General features: G+C 41.7%; 1 protein-coding gene across 3 annotated transcripts in view; it reads right to left on the bottom strand.

The window, feature by feature from the left end:
- ERBB4 (erb-b2 receptor tyrosine kinase 4) overlaps positions 1–19,727 on the bottom strand; it is a 538,439-nt gene that overhangs the window by 262,772 nt on the left and 255,940 nt on the right. For all 3 annotated transcript variants that reach the window (XM_021398689.1, XM_021398691.1, XM_021398690.1), the window contains exon 3: positions 8,948–9,134. In XM_021398689.1, coding sequence (XP_021254364.1) covers positions 8,948–9,134 — 187 coding nt within the window. The remainder of the gene's footprint in view (positions 1–8,947; positions 9,135–19,727) is intronic.

Raw genomic sequence — 19,727 nt, 5'->3', positions numbered from 1 at the left:
TAATCCATTCTGTAGTCACAACCATTAATACATCCCTCTCAGCTCTTCTTCCCACGTGCACTGAGCAGGATGCTGCCCTTGCAACCTTACCTAATGCATGTTTTAGCTGGGTGCTCGCTTTTAAGACATCAAGTCTCACTTAAAGATCAGCCTCCAAGCCCAGTCATTGCTAAAGCAACCCTACAGTGCACACCAAGGCCGGCCTCTGTCAGCACATCAGTGTGACCACCAGAAGCATGGCTACCACAAGCCATAGTTAACTCAGCAGGAGGGAACAAAACCACAGCCATAATATCACCACTCAAGAACTCCCACACAACCCTGCCTGAGCAAGGGGGCATAAAAAAGGAGACAAATCCTGATCCTCCCAATCCATTCAATCCACCTTGCACAGAGTGTTTCTGAACAGCAGGTCTTCTACCTCTGAGCAGAAGGCCCTGCCTCTCCCTGGCATGACTGCCTGCACCTGTGGCAGCAGGGCTTTGACACCTTCCTGCAGAGCAATAGAGTCTCCTGGTAAAAAAATAATAACCAGCACTTTGGTCTGTAAAAAGAGCCAGCAGCAGGCTTACCCTTTTGTGCATTATACTTTATTTAATTATTATTATCATTGTTTGCAACACTGTGCTCAGGATAATGGATTTGTAACCGGCTGAGGCTTGTAAAGAATTTAAGTATCAGGCTAAGAGAATCATTATTATTTCATGGAAATGAAGCACGCTTGTTTTAACTCCAATAGAGGAAAAAGCCAGCTCCCATTTTTTCCTCTACTGCTTTTCATAGGAAGAGCAAATTTCAGTAGGATATGGCCTGGGTTGTCAAGCCAGGGAAATGAACTCAGCCATGACCCGAATCTCAGCACAAAGTTTGCCAGGACTTCAAGTGCACCTCTTTGATGTTGATTTGGCTAAAAATAAACCAAAAAAAAACAAGCAACAACAACAAAACAAACAAAAAGAACCCCATTCACTCTCCACCCCAGAACCAGAGACATACTGAGAGGTCAGTGTTATACACATAGAAAAGAGGGCTGTACATGCAACATAACCCCAGAAGCGATGACAGCGTGCTCCAGGGACACCCAGCGTACCCCAGAGCTGGTATGCTGGGATCAGATCAGGCACTGCAGTGAGCAGCTCTGGACAAAGGACCATTTTCCCTGCCAAAAAACAGGTAGCTTATGTCAAACTCCATGTTGGTATACCTGCACCGCAGCCAGCAGCCAAGCTTATCCATTTAAAATTTGCTCTGTATGTCTATTTTTCATTGGACATAGTCTTACAACAAAGCAAGCACCTTGTGACTGATGTTGGCATGAAATATGAAAAGAAAGCCACTTTTCCAGCCTTTAAGTGTTTTCAAGGATTTTGAAAATTTCCTGGACCGGGTTAACAAGCCGACACCAGACAAATTTGCAAGCTGAAATCTGATGGAAAAGAAAACACAGGTCTACAGCAGATTCAATTATTTTTGTTCAGTTATCACAAAATATTTTGACTTGGTTGAAAATGGAAGTTAATTCATACAAGAAAGCATGAGGAGCCATTTACCGTCATTAGCCATACACATTCATTTTAAAATGAAAGACGGTGCCTGATAATTTCATCGCTTTTCCCCTAGATTTAACTCCTCCTTCCTTGCAGACAATTTCCCTGCCATTTAAAAGATTTTGCATTTAAAACAAAAAAAGTGTCAAAAGATACTCTTGATAAAAGCATCTTGAACTCTCTGGGTAAGCTCAGCCCCTGCATCCTGCCCACAGATGCCCATAGCCATCTCCGAAGTGGGCTGACTCTGCAGCACTCCATCCAAACCCCAATGACAGAACCAACTCCCAGAGCTTTGACAGCCTGAACGCACACTTAGTTGATCCTTTAAAAACAAACCAAAAACCCAACACAAAACCAACCCACTAACATTATCTCATCTCTCCAGCAAGGCAAAAAGAACCATCTTTGATGCAGCCCTTCGCTCTGTGCCCCCACATCAGGGCTGTGTGTGGTTTCAAAGCCAAAGCATGCAGCAGGGCTATTTCTGATGGGCAGAAGCAGAAATCAGCTCCCAGGGAATCTCCAGCGTGAGCCCAGTGTGAGCACAGCCTCTGTGCAATGGCTGGCCTGACAGACAGCCTCTGTCCTCTAAAACATAAAGAAATGGAAAGTACATCTATGAAAGTTTCACCAACGTGGGGCTGGAGGAAGAAAAGAAAAAAAAAGAGAGAAGGCAAAAGGGCTTCAGAGAAGACAGCCCCTTGAGCGATTTCCAAACATCAAAGAAAAAGGCCTCCAGCGTGTTCTCCTCATGTGATAGCTTTGCTCCCCCTCCCTGCCTGCAGGCACGTTTCTACAGCTCCGGACAGCTCTGCATCCACGTGCACCACCTGCCTCTTGCTCTGAGTACCTGGCACTGTCACTTCAGAGCAATCAAGGCTCATTCTGCATGGAAAGAAGCTCTTGCAAAGCAGGTGGAACCAGCTGGGGAGTACCAGAGCATACAGCAGCTCTGTATCAGCCTCGCTCCTGTTCAGCCTGCCTGCTCCTTCATCCCTAATGCATCTACTGCTTTGGTGAGTGCTTTTGCTTTGCCATTAGATTGTGGTATTTGGGTGTTTCCCACTTTGACACCTCTGTTTGCACAGGGATTTCCCTTCCCCTACAGGTCCATGTTTCTATTTTTATGTTCTCCTCAAGGTTACCTTTTCTGCCTGGACATCTCTTCATTCATCTCAGCAGTGCGATCAAACTGTCAGATAAACTTCTTATGACCATCACTCACTCTCGCTTCTAAACCTCCCGAGACCACTGCTAAACCACCCACGTTAAAACCTTCCATATTGGTTTTGACAAGAGCAGTCCCAGAATTGGCCAGGCTGGGATTTGTGGCACCATGTTTGTTGTGCAAGGGAGGAAGAAGCAGCCTGGGATGGACCTGGCCAAACAGCAGGTGGAAACACTTACCTCTTTTAGTCTGCAGCTAGTCAAGCTAATGAAGGGACCTCACGCTCTTGGATTTGGTTTTCAAGTGAGCTCTGTAGGCCTGTGCTGCCTTGTAGATGTATGATGCGATGCCACTGAAGTGCCTGTGCTTAAAGACATTTACCTGACACGTGGCACCCAGAGTTTCATGCCCATTTTGAACCTCACTGCCACGCCGGCAGCTCACACTTCACATTCCCATGGTGCTGGCAGAACCTGCCACCTATAGCAGCTGAACCACTCTGCTACAGAACCTGCCCTTCTGCTAGGGAGAGATGTTGGGTTACATTCACCATGTAACACAAGACTAATTATTTTACAAAAGCACCAAATTCCTTGTCAGCTGTTGCCTGTCAGGAGAAAATAAGAAAATCAATGAAATCAGAAGACTGTAGAGAGAAGAAAAAAGAAGGAAAAAAAAAACACACTGAAATCAGTGCCTCTTTCATTTGCCTGAACTAAAGAAGATATACTACTGGAGTAGCAGGGATTTCCATTTCTAAAATATCCAGTCCTGACCAGCACAGGCACGAGCAGGAGCTGGGATGTATTTCTCAGCAGCATTGTCACTACAAACAGTACAATTTCTTTCCTAGTGTAATGCTGGTTGCATTTTACTTAAGTTATAGAGCAGCTCAGCACAGATCTCTCTGCCAAACTCAAACATGTTGCAGTGCCACTCATTCCTGACCCGTGTGATTGAAATGGAGGGATTACTCTGCTCAGATGTTTAACTCTCTGCGAAGTGTGTGGCCAGAGAAACCCCTGTGCTGCTACAGCCCACAAGCCACTGAAGTCAGGCAAAGCTTCTACTTTGTTAGGAGGTTTCAGCACTACTGGATTTATCTTGATTGCACACATATCTAAAAAGCTAAAGGGTGTTTCACACATCCGAAACCTGGAGAATTTCTTACTTTATAATTGAAAAATGCACTGATAAACTACTCCAGGGAGGTAACAAGGAGGAACTGCCAAGAAAGAACAAATGACATCATTATTTTACATGGCATTTTCAGGTGACAATGGCAGCATACCTGGATGTATCGTGGAAGAAAGTAGGGGCCAATCTGAATTTCAGTTTACTGCTAAGTTAGAGCAATAAGGCCAAGGGTTTGGGCGGGCTTCTTCTCCCTGTGGTTCCAAGCCCTGCTTTGATCGCAGGATAAGTTGGTTGATGAGACCTTCTCCTGGCTGTGAGGTACTGGTGGCTCACGTGAAACATTCTGCAAATGGCTTCTGATAAACTGCCTCAGTCCATTTGCGATACACAATATGCATTTTATAGTTTGTGTGAAAATACTGGTAGGAGAGGGAACTGCAAACAACTTCCAGTGACCAAAGGCAGGAGTTTAAGATACGATGAATCCTTTGAATATCCAATTAGAAAACATTTACCAATAAATCATTAGTATGAGCTTCTTTTATTTCCTTTTGCCATAATCATTCCAAACAAGGCTGCACATTCCTAGCTCTAGAGACAGAACTAAAAAGACAAAAGTGCTCTGAAATAAAGAAAGCTGAGCATAAATGGGTGATCTACAGGTTGCAAAAAAATCAGACATTAGTCACAGCATTTAGCATGACAAAAGCCTATCTGAATCCTTTAGAGACTGTAAAATTCTAGCCTCCCTGCAATTAAAAATCCAAAGCTCAACCACTGTTACTGAACATAATCAATGCATGAGTATACATCTCCTGGGGCTGAGGATCAGTATTTACTTCTGGCCATACACAATACACCTCTTGGCCTTGCTATACGACCTGTGACCCATTTCCTGCTGGCTCCAGAGGCTGCCACAGCACAGAGGAGCTTTCCTTTCCCGAGGCAAGAACAGCCGTGCTCAGGGTGTTCCTCCTTTCTTCTGGTCAGTGGTGCTGTGCTGGAATACCACTGCCATCTGGCAATTCCAAGGCTACAGGGAAAGGAGCGCCCCTGGGCAGGCACTAAGCACTAAGGCTGCTTCTGCTAGGCACAACATTCTAACTCCTGCAGCAGCCCTGATCGCAGAGGGTACCAAAGGGATTTTTAAACAAATTCCTCATTCCTCCACGTATCCTAGCAACACCTCTCCGAGGTTAGAGATGTGATGCCTTGCCCACCTGTTGTATGGGAAGCCTAAGGCAAACTACATATTGCTTTCTTCCCAGCTTACCCAATAGTAGGAAGCCACAGTGACCGAGGAATGCACCGCAACCAGCACAGCCCGGGCTCATCCACTCAGGCTGAGTGTCACAGGCAGGCGTTGGCATCTCGGCAGTGACTCACACGATGTGCAGTGTGTGTGTGGGCCAAGGAAAGGCAACAGAAAGGGAATGATCCTAGCCTCTGCTGCAGGAACGCTGGTGTGCAGTCACAGTGCTGAACAAGCTCAGCCCATTTATAATGGGTCACTTTCTGTACACAGTGAAGATGGTCCTTGCCCTGGGATTTTCCTGCTGGTCAAATGAGCCGTCCTTTCTTTGGGTATCACTGACCAAATCCTTTGGGCTACAATATGCACCTGTCACTCAAACCTCAGTTATTTTAATTCAGCATTTATCTCCATTTATGCAAAGCAGGCAGATAAGAAATTACAGATTCTGCTGCTTTTCTGTGTTATCAAACTAATCATCGCTAACTCTGCTTCATTCTCATATATTTAAGAAATTCCAGAGTTGCATGGACACATGCAGGGGAAACTCTTTTACCAAGGCCAATAGGGGAGATTAGCTGATCCCTGCTTATTCAAAGATACAGCATTTGCTGTAGATCTCTGTTACTCATCTTCACTCAGAGGAAAATATGGGATACTTCATAAGTGGTTCTGGCTTGTGAGTTATCCCTCTTTCCCAGCTCATGAAGATAAATGCCATAATGAAATGCAGCCATCAGGTATTCTCTATATTTGGAGTACTCAAAGTGTGAACAATGATTATGCCCTTTCATTGCATAAGTTAAGGTTGACTGCCTAGCTACATGGGAGAGACAGGAATGATTTGCACTAGCTCATATGAAGTAAATGGAAAAAGGTGGCATTCCCTCTCCCTCAGCATCAGTTATTCTGCTAATCTCAGGCTGAATAATACATTCAGTGTGTCAAACCTGCACTTTATTTTAACGCTGCTTGGCAGCTGAATCTGCAAGCTGAGACGAGTCCAGCTGAGGTGGCAGCAGCCACTTAGTCGGTTCAATGTCTGTTTGTTTCTGACACTTTTGTGAAATCATAGACTACGTTTTTATAATAAGTGAGAAATAGATTTTTACAGGCAAGGCTTTCTGGAAGTGCCACATGAATTCTGGGGCCCGCTCCTGACCTGTGCTACACTAACACAACTCTCTCTCAGGCTGACAGACATCACAAGTGAGAACACGATTGTGTTTTCTGTGTCAGATAAAAGTTACTGCCGTCACAGTTGTCATTTTTTTATAGCTTAAGGGGAAAAAAAAATCAAGCATTTAAATTTAAAGATGAAATGTAAGTATGTCAGAAATATCTGACAATAAAAACACAGCTGTTAACAACACACTAAAAATAATGCAGTGGTACGTCACGGGGGAATGAAATCCTGCCTCTGGTTAAGACACGGGATGATCGGCAGGTGAGAACAGCCTCTGCATTTTATCTTTCAATGCCAATCTCTTTAAATCTGTAGCAGACTAGAAGCTGGCTGGATGCAAGCTCATGAGAACTGCTTCATCTTAAATTCAATGCAAATCACTGGTTGTTTCTAATGTAAACATGGAGCAGTTGGTAGACATGGGGAAGACTCAGACACAGCTCATCTATTGTGGCCTGGTGCCTTTACTGGCTGCTGCAAACATTGCTTATTTTTATGCAGCTATTAAGGCTAAAAATGTGTTAGGAAAATGAAGTAGTAATATGCTCCAGGGAGAGCATTTGCATTAAGAAGCAGGTCGTGGGTTAAAACAGTCAGGTGCATCTTAACCAATATAGAAAATGGTCAAAGAACAGCTGCTGGAGGGACTCACAAGGCCCTGGCACATGCTATCTAGAAAATATTAAGAGTATTTTTTAAGCACATAGTGGCTCATACTCAGGACCCAGAAGCTGTTTTAAGCACTCAGTGGAGACAAGCTAGTGTTATTAGGCACTTCCAAGAGGCAATACATTTTGATCCAAATAATCCCATCAGAGGGCTTTCTAAACACCACCTACATTAGATAAAGTAGCTGTGGTGATCTCACGTTAGGAAAGATTCAAAGACTGAGCTAAGGCAGACTTTCTCACAACACTTGAAAAGACAGTCAAGCTACCCAGTGGACAGTCTTGGTGCTGCGCCTATCACAAAAAAGCAGTGTCCAGAGAGAACTTCTGGAGCCAGGCACAGGGCAGCTGATTCAAGAACAAAATCTTGAGCCAAGGCCTACAAGATAAGTTTATTCACGTTACCGAGCAGCAAAGCAATGGATAAATAATCACTGAAAACACAACTCTTGCTTCCTGGCAAACAGCTTCCAACCCAAAAGGAAAGTGTTACCACCCTTCTCTGGCCTTGGCCTTTCTGTCTCAGTTTTATCCGGACTAATGCCTTTTACAAAGCATTTTGAGACCCACAGACAATAAAAGGTATATGAAATAGAAAATTCTACTCGTGCACGATGCTATAGCTCTGTGTTATGTGAAAGCACAGATAGCCACAATGAACACACTAAAACAGAAGGATGGGAAAAAACTGGAAACAGAATAGGAGAAAATTGGATTACGACAGTAGTAGAGAGAAGTGTAGTAAGGATGGCAGGGATTTAGAGACCTTGGGAAGCACTCTGATATCAGCATGATAGCCTCTGTAAAGAAAACCGTTAAAAGTCTGACCGGGAGAAAGAACTTGCTCTGAAAACCTGCCAAAAATTGTGCTTTACTCCATCAAACAGCTGAAGTCTCCCTCACCTTCCTGTTTTTTGAAAGCATCACCGTACAACTCAGAGAGACATGAACAACAGGGAACTGCAGGCACTTGTGTGCCAGTGCCTACAGAGAAGAGAAGGGTGCCTAAATATAGTTCACCAGGTTCCCACCTCTCTGTATTCAGGTTCAAGCTCTATATTCAGCTCAGGTCAGTGATTTGCACTCAGCATTTAGAGACTTACATAAATAAGGCCATTTCACAAACACCAAAGCTTAGATCATAGCAAATGTCCTCCCTTTATCAGGAGGCAAGTACAAATAAAATACTTTTAACAAACTCCCTAAAAACATTTGCTACTGCCTGCACTTCATTAAGTTACAGTCCAACATGTACAATATGATATTTAGCGAACTTTCAATCTCCCAAACCACTTGCTGTAGACTCTCAGTTGGGAGAAAAGAAATATTGACATACCTCACATCATTATCTAGCCATGAAGTTACAGATGAATACAAAACCATGGACTCAGCTTATCTTTTTGCTTAAAGGAAAAATAAAAATATTTTTTCACTGTATATAATGAACTTTTTCTCTTCGAAAAGGAAGTTCTAAAAAGAAATACACCAAAGATCCAGTGACCCTCCCACCCTTCGCTCCCTGCACCTCTACCAGCACAGCAGCAACTGTGACTCAGACAGAAGCAAGAGCAGAGGCAGAGGGAAAGCTAAAGCTAAGCTACTTTGCCAGAAAATTTGTAACACCTGAAGCAACTTACATGAAGTAACCAAGGATCACTGGGAAACACAGTGTTCTTGAAAACTAAGAAAAAAAGTCATCTTCAACAGTTATTTTTGTTTTAAATATGCTCTTGCAATGAATTCCATACACAGCCTTTGACCAGTACTGAGAAAAGCTCAGTTGTGAACCAGAAAGAAAATGAAATGAAGTACCAATGAGCCTTCCAAACGATGTACAGCTGCCAGCGTCTGATGGTGCCTCTGTTATATGCACAATGCACATGATGGAGGGCTCTGATGCACATATTCAACAAGCAACAAGCTCTTGGTTGTTTTTTTTTGTTTTTTTTTTTCAAGTAATCCACCACATTTATGAGTTTCACTTACCTGTCAAGTTCTTCAAGCCAAGTTCCCTGAGTCCAAAATTACCATCCTTTCTGTAGTTAAGAAATATCGCCAGAGCATATCGATCTTCATAGAGCTTAGTCCCACGAACGATGCGCAGGTTCTCCAGAGGCAGGTATTCAAACTGATTCAAAGCTACCAAAACATAGCCTGTGACTTCTCTGATGGACTGAAAGACAAAAATGAAATAAATAGATTAGGAACAGTCAATTTATAATTGTTCTGAACTTTTCACACATCAGATGCTTTAGTATGAGATATGGGTACAACCCCCAAATAAATTTACCTTTCAACTTCTTGAATTTAACCACATTTCTGTTTCAATGTAGCTGAGATTATTAGAGATACTAGAAAGTAACTCTCTGCTGTATAGGGTGAGACTGAAGGTCACAACACATGGTAAGAGAGAGACCACTGGAAGAGCTCACCATCAAGCAGGAATGGATGACAGAAATGGAGAGCATGTTTGGAAGAGTAAATACAAAGCCCATAAGCAATACAATCACTTTATACTTCTAAATAAATGAAATCAAGCATTGAATATTTGCACAGATTCAACTTCAAGTTTCATTCTGAAGTGCTGGAACCACACATATTCCAGATTCTTAGCAAAAGTGGTATCAAAACCATTACCAAAATGATTGCTGCTCCTTCAGGTTGGCTGAAAACTTTGCTTTAGACGAGCTATGCAATAACCCTCCTGCTCCTACCCAGGAACTGGTTGGCTGGGTTGAAAAAGAACAAACAAACAAACCTCCAAGCCAAACAAACCAGAAATAGTTCTTTAAAATCTAAAAGGTTAACAATACTTTTTTTGAAAATAAAAGTGCCATCTCAGCACTCACATAGAGCCTCACTGTCCTCAACAGGAGAAGGGACAGGCTGAAGGATGCTCCTGCCTAGAGCTGCTCCCAGAAACACAACTCCTGTGCTGGAAAGGTTCCCTGAAATACACTTTTCAAATCTCACCTAATTCTATATCTGCATCAGCCCGTAATCACTGCATATGCGTATATTTATGTGTGTATGTATATTTAATGGGCAGAAATTTACAACCACTTGTCTGCTTAAGTGGATACAAGCACTTTTTTCTTCCCTTTGGCAAAGTCAATACCTTAAACAATACTTAAGAAAAATTCTGCTTAAAATAACATGCCCAACTATAATGAACATGACAGGGACTCCAGTCAATGCCATAATAAAAAAAACACCCAGGCAAACAATAGGAGGCACTGAATTAAACGTGTCATGCATGCATCATTAGTAAGGAAAGACAAAACAGATTTACAGAACAAAGGACAGGGTTTTCTTGTGCTGCATCAGCACTGCTGCCATGATTTCACCTGTAAGTGTGCGAGAACCTTTTAATTATGTTTATAGAAGTTCATAAGTTTATTGCCGAGTGTGGCAGTATATATAATAAAAGATATATTTATGCCATGGCAGTAGCTGTCCTTCTGAAGTCTGATGTCTCTACAGCTGAAGCTGCTAAAAAATCTCTGGAGCTATTTCAAGAGTCACTTGGCATCTAAGCAGAGCACAGTGTCATTACAGGACTTTGATGAGAGCCCAGTGACTTTAGCTATGTTGAAATGTACGGTTCAGTAGCTCAATATTAAATGTAGAGCTGCATTATACCCTAGGACATTGATTCCATTATAATCAGAGACTTTCCAGCACTTTCACGATAGCTCTTTGCTTTTAGACATTTCAGCTTAGTCAGTTTGGTCAGGAATTTCTTTTTCATTGTACGTAGAAATTTCCTTAAGCTGGCTTTTCTAGATTCTCTTCAGTAAAAAGGAAATATTGAAATTATATGAAGACAAAAATTTCTCCACTCATGTTCCAAGGATACTATGATTGTTCTAATTAATTTCAATGGACACTTTAAACTTGGAACAGAGTTGAAAAAAACATTAAAAGCAATTCTTAAACTGTATCTGCCAATTTTTGTCACTTACAACCACATTTTCTATTTTTGGGGTACGTCTTATTTCTTCCACAGAGCAAGCACACCCAAATGGCCCTAATTCAGCATGGTACTGCTAATATATGCATTACACATACATACACTCACCAGCAATTTTATTTCCAAAGTTTTTTTTGTTTTTTTTTTAAAGAAGAAGAAAAAAGGAGATAATAAAGGATAAAATTTTGCTGATAGTAGAAGCCTGAGAAGCCCTATACTTTGTTTATTTGGTTTATTCTACTGAAATGACAAACTATGGCAAGTACTAGACAAGAGCCAGAGGGTTCTTTCCAGTCCCATGGTTACCATCAGCATTACCTTTTTCTCTATAGCAAATTCTGGCTTCCATGCAGTCTCTCACATCCTGACGCCAGGAAGGATCATCTAACCCTCTCTTCTCCCCTCTAACTCATGCCAAGCTTAGGCATGATTTGAAAATCCCACCCGTTGTATACAAGGCTGAACACTGTGCTGGCCAGCTATCCCAATGCTCCTTCTCACCTGGTTAAGATTCACCTGCATCTCACTAGGGAGGTACAATGACTCCTTCAACACCAACAAACTCAGGAAAGCCTGCATGTCCTGAAATACCTCACGCCTTGGTACAAAGTCCAGCCCTGGTGCAGCATGGCTGCCATGCCTCAAGAACTGCCACAAAATGGCAGCCACTGCACCTCTGCACCTTGCCCAAATGGCAGGTGTTGCATTTCAGGAACTGCCACAAAATGGTGGCCACTGCACCTCAGGAGCCACCCCAAAATGCACTTAAGGGCTATCCCAAGAGGGGGGCTGTCACACCTCAGAAACGACCCCAAAATGGCAGAAGCTGTGCTTTACAGTCTACCTCAGTGTGGCGGCCACCATACCTCAAGGTTAGCCCCAAAATGGTGGCTACCTTAGGAGCCACCCCAACATGGCAGCCACCAAGCCTCATGGGCCCCTCAGCTGGGCCGCAGCAGCATGCAAGCAAGCAGTCAGCAAACAGATGCTCAGGGGACAGAAGCAAAACAGCTTTTTGGTGCAAGCACTGGGTATCACCATTTGGAATTTGGGTCCTTTCATCAGTGACAGCAGGGCTGCATTCGAGGACAATTTCTTCTGCACATTTTGTTTCGCTTCTCAGCGTTACACTATGCACAAGATGAGCAGAGAAACCAGTCCTCAAAATGACATACACAGGGTTCTTTTTGGAGGTTCTTTTCCAGAGGTTGAGTTATACAAAGAAACTCCAAACAACCTGCTCCCTTGCAAGGTAAAACCAGGAGCGTTAATTACAACTAGTACAGGCTGAGCACAGGTAAAGCATTTTAAGCTCCCAGCAGCCAGAGTTATCCTGCCTGCAGGGAGTAAAAGACGTGATTGTTACCAGCAATCCTAAATCACCCTCTGGTTCAGACAAATGAACCTGAGTGAAATGCAGCAAAATACCAGTGAAAACTTCATCATTCTGCCCAGGAATGCAGGATCACAGGTGTATGCCTGGTGGAGGAAGCTGGGGCTGTTCATAAGTACTACCATGTCCCGTCAACATCCATCAGGGAGGCTTTGTAGGCTTTTCCACCAAGAGAAATAGAAAGGGCGGAGAATTGTAAATGAGATACGTGTTGGGAGGAAGCCAAGGGCCCACTTTTAATGCCATCTGTTGCAAGTACAGTGAGCTCTGTTTTGAGGGGATATCCATTTCAGGATGCACCGGCAAGGCTCCTCGCACTTCAGCTGCCAGCAGACAGCAGACATCTGCAGAGCCAGGTCTAAGTAGCTCCAGTGACCCTGCAACATGGCCCATGCATTTTGTCTTGTTACATGAAATCCCAAAAAAGTCAGATTTCTAAGTGATACAAAGGGGAAAATATTTCCTAAGTGCATAGTCCTTTTTTTTCCCGTGTCAATTAAGGTCAGTGTGCCACAGTGAAGTCAGGAGCTCGGCTACCGTGAATAGTTACCACTATGTCATCTGTTTCAGATGCTTTGCACATCTCAAGTTAACCTGAAAAGCACATTTCACATTTTACTTTTTGATCAATTAAAGCTAAGCATTCATATCTGTTAGAGCAAAACTAATCTGGCTAAAGTTGTTTCCTGTTTTTATTACAACGAACTTCAGTGGTGCCCTTAAGGGTAACGCTGGTGAAACTTTAGACAAGTTCTCGGGACAATCGTAATATTCACCTTTACAAAAGGCAGCCAAGCATGCTAGTGAGTGTGCTGATCTTATAAAATGCCATCAATTCATTTTCATTATTTTTTGCATACATTTTCACTGATGCAATGCGCTATGTCTTCCACTGTGGTAATTAAAAAATTAACATTTGCTAAATTAGCACAAAGTGGTCTCTAAGCAGCGACAGCAGCTACAGTGCTAACTCTAAGGTAAATAACAATATCCACACTGTAGTCATGTGGAAATCATCAGCCTGCTGCACTTTATGGAGCTCAATTAGCTGTTCCACGCATTGCTTATTGACGATTATGAATTCTTAATGGCAAGATAAACTGAGATTTTCAAGAGTTCAGGAGACGTATTGCACTGAATTCAGGCATGTGGCTGCTGCCAGCTTCTCTCAAAGCCCCATTCGCAACCACAAGAAATATTTAGCACATACTAATGTTTCTCATGTCTAAGAGGATGCTTCATTTCGAGACAATGTCAAAACTGACATGAAGCATGCATGTCAGGAATGTTGTTCCAGAATAAACTCGTGTCTTGTCTCCTTCCACACTGAGTATTCTTCAATTATGTCAACATTCATGAAATTGTGATGTTAAGCCCCTCTGAGCACCACCGGTTTTTCAGATATGAGGTGCAAGTCTCAATGAAAATCCCTCAAGTTTGAGCACACTGACGAATATCAGAACACAGATTGTGAAAAATAGTTTTCTGGTGCCTGATCTGGAAGCAAGTAGTGTATCATAAATGGATTTGCCTTGGCAGCTACAGAGAATTTATTGTCCAAAACACTGAAGCTGTTTAGACTCAGATTTGTTACCAAAAAAAAAAAAAAAAAGAACTTTCGGCAGTCTTTTCAGTCTTTTAGTTTGCTTTAAGTTGTAATGAAGGATGTGATTGGTTGTAATTTTGCAAAGACCTGTACCTGAGGAGCCTTGTGACACAACTGCAGAACTCAACTGTGACTGAATATTTAAGACAACCAGTAGAAACTTTACATTACTCCTGACCTCACAGACACCACCTCGACTTCTTTGTTAATATGCATTAAAAATGATTAATAAAATTTTGAGCAACAGATCAATGGATTGAACATTACACTAGCTTTCCTGAAATTTAAAGTGGCAGTCAGTGAGAAACATACTTTGTTACGCCATTGGAGATTTGCATGTGAAGGTTTTCTCACAACTTAGAGAAACTGCCTTTGGAGTGGTTGATCTGAAGGTGTGGTTTTGGAATGGCTGGTCTTTACATTGTGTTATTCCAGGAGAGGGCCTTGTAGTACAGGAAGACTAGAGAATTAACTGTGCAGCCATACATTTACCAGTTGTACACCTGAAGCAAGTGAGACAGGCTCTGAGCTAAAAAACATTACAGAGGAGGATAAGGAGGGCTTGGACACCAAGTTAATGCCACTTTAGAATCCACTAAACTGCAAAACAATGTCAAAATCTGGCATTTGGAAAGGAAGCCCCATAAATAATACATAAGTGATGGTGATGGATAAAAACATAGGGAGCCTTAACTCATTTTTCAGAGTGTTCCTGGGAAAACAATGTGGGATGTGGAAAACTAAAGTAATAACAAAATACTAAAATAATGCAGGAATGGGAACATTAAATATAAATAATAGGTAAACAACAGGACAAGTGAAATCCTTTTGTTTTCAAATTTCACACACAGGCTCTAGAGATGCAGTCAAATATTTTTCCTATTGAACTGAATTAGTCTTCAGCTCAAGTGTAGGTTTGCACCACGTGTCTATTTTTCAGGTAAAAAAATCACATGAATACAGAAACTGACCAGGCTTACATCAATATCTGAGACTCTCCCTTATGCTTCCTGTCTAAAACACAATTCTTCTGTTAGTGTACAGCTAAGGGAGGGTCTGACTTTCAGGTACACAGGCTGCCTGAGCACAAGCAAGAAGTCCTAAGCTGGTTAAGCTGAGCTATGTTATGACTGAGACAAAGCTTTCACTCTGTAACAACCCAATCCCCATGGCAAACTGTCCCAAGGAAAGCTATGGATGATTGTGTATTTAGCAAGTCAATACGAATTCTGACATTATAACTGTAATACCTGATTGGACTTCAACATATTTGCAAAGTGGTTTTCAGGTGAGCTTATTGCATCATCTCCCAAGGGAAAATTTAGTCATAAACTAGATCAGAAAGATTAAAATCAAAGCATTATGCTGTTAGAAAATGCTTCACCATTTGGGTCGTTTAGTAAAAGTCACATTTTGCAGAAATGCAAAGCATATCAGCTTACAGCCGCCCAGTTACAGAATTTCCAATTGGAGAGATTAATGCCTTTTGCTTTCTCTGCGTTTAGGAGCTTCCATCAAGTAAATCTTGCTTTCCAGGCAACATAAAAGTGCATAAGCTACCACCTCATAAACAAAATAATGCCAGCAGTCTGAAATGGTTTTAGGAAAGTAATAACCATGGGAAAACACATTGCCTTTTATCAATTTGCCTCAGATAGCCAGAGCCTGTGAGAAGTGTTCAAGGGTCTCGGGACACTTTCACCAGGAAAAGATGAAGCGATGGCTGGCTTGCCAAATGATGGCTGAAGCTGCATTAGCACTGTGAGCCAGCAGAGTGAGCGCTACCCTGGGATGTCTGCATCTGAATCAGCTCTGGTCTTTCCTGTAGTTAGTCACTGGAGCAGAGGTGTTCTCCAAATAACACAAGGGGCCTTGACCTCAGTTGTAACTTTCACTGTACAATGCTTCATGGCTGTTTCAGGACTGCACTGCTACAGGCACCCTGAGATGTCAGTGTGCCGAATCAGGCCAATATATTTATTTTAGCACAAGATACCATCTACAAAAAGAGAAAAGAGTCTTCGGTTCCTCGTTTTCTTAATTATTTGCGATGCCGTAAATCGCTGTAAGATTTCTGTTTGTGTCTAAGCTGACCTACATATTGGGAGGTTGATAATTTGGTCCTCCAGATAAGGAAACAGGTGAGAGAACACCAGGGAGCCCATCCAACCGGCATGCCCAAGCTTCCTTCCAAGGGAAAGAGAGGGAAGGCAGAGGAGGAAGAAGAGGAGGAGGACAACTGGCACTCACAAAGTCTCTCCCAGCTCAGAAGCCCTCCTGGCTTCCTTAGCTTCAGTGCAGCCTAAGACAGCAAACGGATGAAATTTTACACAGCGAACAAAAAGAAGAGGTGAAAAAGGATGCCTTTCCCATGATGGCAATGAAAGGTCAAGTGTCTGATCAGAAGTCAAGTGGAAGAATACACCCAACAAATGAGGCGCAGGCTGTATGGGGTGTCCAGGGTGACATATCACTTCAAGGAAGCTGCCTACGGAGATGCAAGAAATGTTTTATGTGCATTTAACACTAGAAAGAGATTTTATGTATTCACCCGATAGACGATGAGTGACAGGCTTTGTGCATCAGACATTGTGATTTGTTTTCCTCATATATGGCCAGGTTGTTTGGTATGAATTACTGTCAAGTCTATGGTTAGATAAAATAAATGCATTTATTAAAATTTCTCCACCATCTACTACTGAAGCAACAGGAGATGCTGGCTGGCATGTTTTCCACGGCTTGGAGTGATGTAGTCAACTAACCATCTCAAAGATCTGGTACAGAGCTTACCAACAGGACTACTACACCTTCCTATTCAAAATGCAGGTGGAGGTGCCAGGCCACTCCCGATGCACAAGGCTGCTTCGACCTCTGAACGCAGGAAGCAAGTGCATGTAGAGAAAATTAGGCAACCATGTCAAATTTCAGCTGAACAACCTCAGTCTGAACTTTTGGGCTGTTTTTCTGCAAGAAGCAAATGTCTGGTTGTCTGAAAAAGCATTTTTTTTCTTGGAGAGCTTTGCTTTTCTTTACCAAGAAAATCCTTTCTTTAAAAAAAAATACTTTCAACTTGCTTCATTCGTGCAACAATCACTCTTTAATGAGTATTTTAAATGCATTTCCTGGGAAGAAACAACTTTATTGGCACTGTAGGACATTTTTGCACACATAAATTAGCAGATATTGGAGCTGCGGCAGCTTGTTTCTCTCTGCTGAAGAAGAGAATCTTCATTCAAATATTGGATTTTAGCAAATCTGTTTCTAGCTGAGCATATACAAATACACAATCTGAGCTCAGCATCACACCTTCCAATAGAAACTATTTCAGACTCTGTGATTCTCTGATCTTCAAGAATAGAAACCCTGGAGAGACCCATTAATCGCTGGCTTTTGATTAGGTTTATTTCCATTAAGATAAAAAGTGAAGAGGCTTCTTGTTTTTAAAGACGTGGTTTTCTTTTGTTTATCTAGAAGCTGGAGAATAGCTCTATTATTCAGGCGCTAATAGATTGCTGAAGTCTCCGTCAAGCATAGGTCTCTAATTTATATGATACAAGGAATTAGTAAACACACGTGAATTTAAATTCTCAAGTATTCTTCAGGAAGCACGTGTAAATTTCAGATACTGAGATTAGGTGAAAGTTGACAACAACCAGAAAAAAACCCTCTAATCTGCAGTGACTGAACTAACCATACAGATCAGATTTTTCTCTGCATTAATTTCACTACTTATCTTCCAAGTGGGCATGTTAAAAGCTTCTCCCACTCAACAGTTGGTTCCTGAATGAGGCAAGATGTGCAACCTTGCAGGAGATGAGTGCAACTATGTCCAGGAATTTTAATAACCAGATAATCAGTTGCCATAAATATACCATTGTTCCTACATGCAATTACTGAAACAATGAAGAAACTGTAGTTCTGTCAATGTTCACAAACAACATTTTTGTTTAAATTACAGGTGATTTTATGGAGATGCAAGAGGTCAGAAAATTTCTACATAAAATCATTTCTCGCTCTTTCAGGAAAAAGACCAGAAAACACTTTTTCCTCTTGAAAGAAAAACTCTAAAAATTGTAAAAGAAAATGTTCCAGAATAAAAGGTTATTTTATAAATGGAAATGGTGAGGAATAGGGCAAAAGATCAGAGAGGGAAGGGGAACTGCTTGTGATCAGGAGCAGAGAAGGACAGAATACACTGTTCATAACAACAAAAAAAAGCAAATTCATGTAGCCATAATTCTGGCATTATCTAATTTCTGAGTGCTTGAGTTTATAGTTTTACTGCTTTGTTATTTTATTTTATTGTATTTTTTTTGGTGGAGCATGGCAGAAAAATTGACTACTCAGTGTAAGATATAATTTCTTTCAATACTTATCACCAGCAAATGATTGGACAAGCAATCTTTTGCAAGCGGCTTAATTAGAGGAAACATCTATATTTAATAATGTTCCTTAATGTACTGAATCACACACAGTAGCTTGTTGAAGGAGAAAAAACAGAGGGGTTATTGTCATAGCTAAGGATGGAAGAAAGGCTCAGTCATTAAAGTCATCACAGAAACAATGTTATTAAACTGCAGCAGAATAATCTCAAAGGAGTTCCCAGCTGATTGACAATGATAAAACAATGCAGCAGCTAAAAAAGGACCTTCTCTCTTCACCTGCCTTTTATTAATACTCTTATTACCTCTCCCTCAAAGACAGAGATACTATTGTACTTAATATTAAATAAATTTTCTCAATCTCTACAACGAGGGCAACCACCCCTGCACCCCTCAGCTGGGACATGCCCGTTGGCAGGAGAAGTCCAGCAGCCCGACCTCCAAAAACTCACCATCCACTTGTAACCCTGAGATGCTGAACGTACCCTAGTGAACCCATCTACATCTGAAAAAAAGATCCCACCAAACAGTGAAGTCTGGGCTGAGTGGACTGATTTTGGCCACTACTGCCTCCAACTCCTTCACCCCACAGAGCACAGAGGGGAACATACCTTCCCCAGAAAGGAGACTCTGAGGGTTGAGTGGTCATTCAAGACCAGGTTTGAGCATAGCTAGGGGAAACTGCATCAGAAGGCCAGAAGTGGTATTTCATAGCTATTAATTACTTTACAGCCTCTATAATATATAGGAAGTTCCAGCTGTTGTGAGCTAGGACCATCAAAGGTCAGACTATCACGAAGTCATCACAGGCGATGTTGCTTTCACTTATCATGTAATTGCTGAACCTAAGTATATTCCATATCACCAATAGGAAAATGTATTATTTAAGTACTCTTAACAAACAGTATTACCACTTTAATTACATTAGTATTAATTTAACTCTCAAAAGTGCCTTAGGATTTTGCAGAATTAGATTTTGTTACTCTGGAGTTTTTACAAAATTCAGAGCTTCTCTACAACGTACATATGTGCATATATATGCAGCTTTTATATGTATTCACACATACATTTTATGTGTTTTTTTAATTAGTGTGTGTGTTTGCATTCCTGCAGGATTTCTTATTGCAGATTTCTGTGTGTATAAAAACGCAATCCTTTGGTAGTTTCCTCACTGAACTGCACACTGCTGTGAGACGAGAAAAATCCTGGATAAAATGACCGTTTTTTCTCAGTTAAGCAAACCCAGCTCTCATTCTCACAGCACCCAGCCTGACTTTAAGGCTAGATAGACAGGTATAATGCCAGGTTAAACCTGTAAGCATTTCTAGCTCTAAAGGACTTCATTTTTTCCTTTTTATCCAATTGGATAGCTGCCAATTGGGAAATCAGAAGATGGTAGGTCAGACTGGTTT

The sequence above is a fragment of the Numida meleagris genome, chromosome 5 (genome assembly GCF_002078875.1).
Source record: "Numida meleagris isolate 19003 breed g44 Domestic line chromosome 5, NumMel1.0, whole genome shotgun sequence".
Taxonomy (NCBI): domain Eukaryota; kingdom Metazoa; phylum Chordata; class Aves; order Galliformes; family Numididae; genus Numida; species Numida meleagris.
Note: the sequence above shows the minus strand (reverse complement) of the source record. Positions and strands in the feature narration are given on the sequence as shown.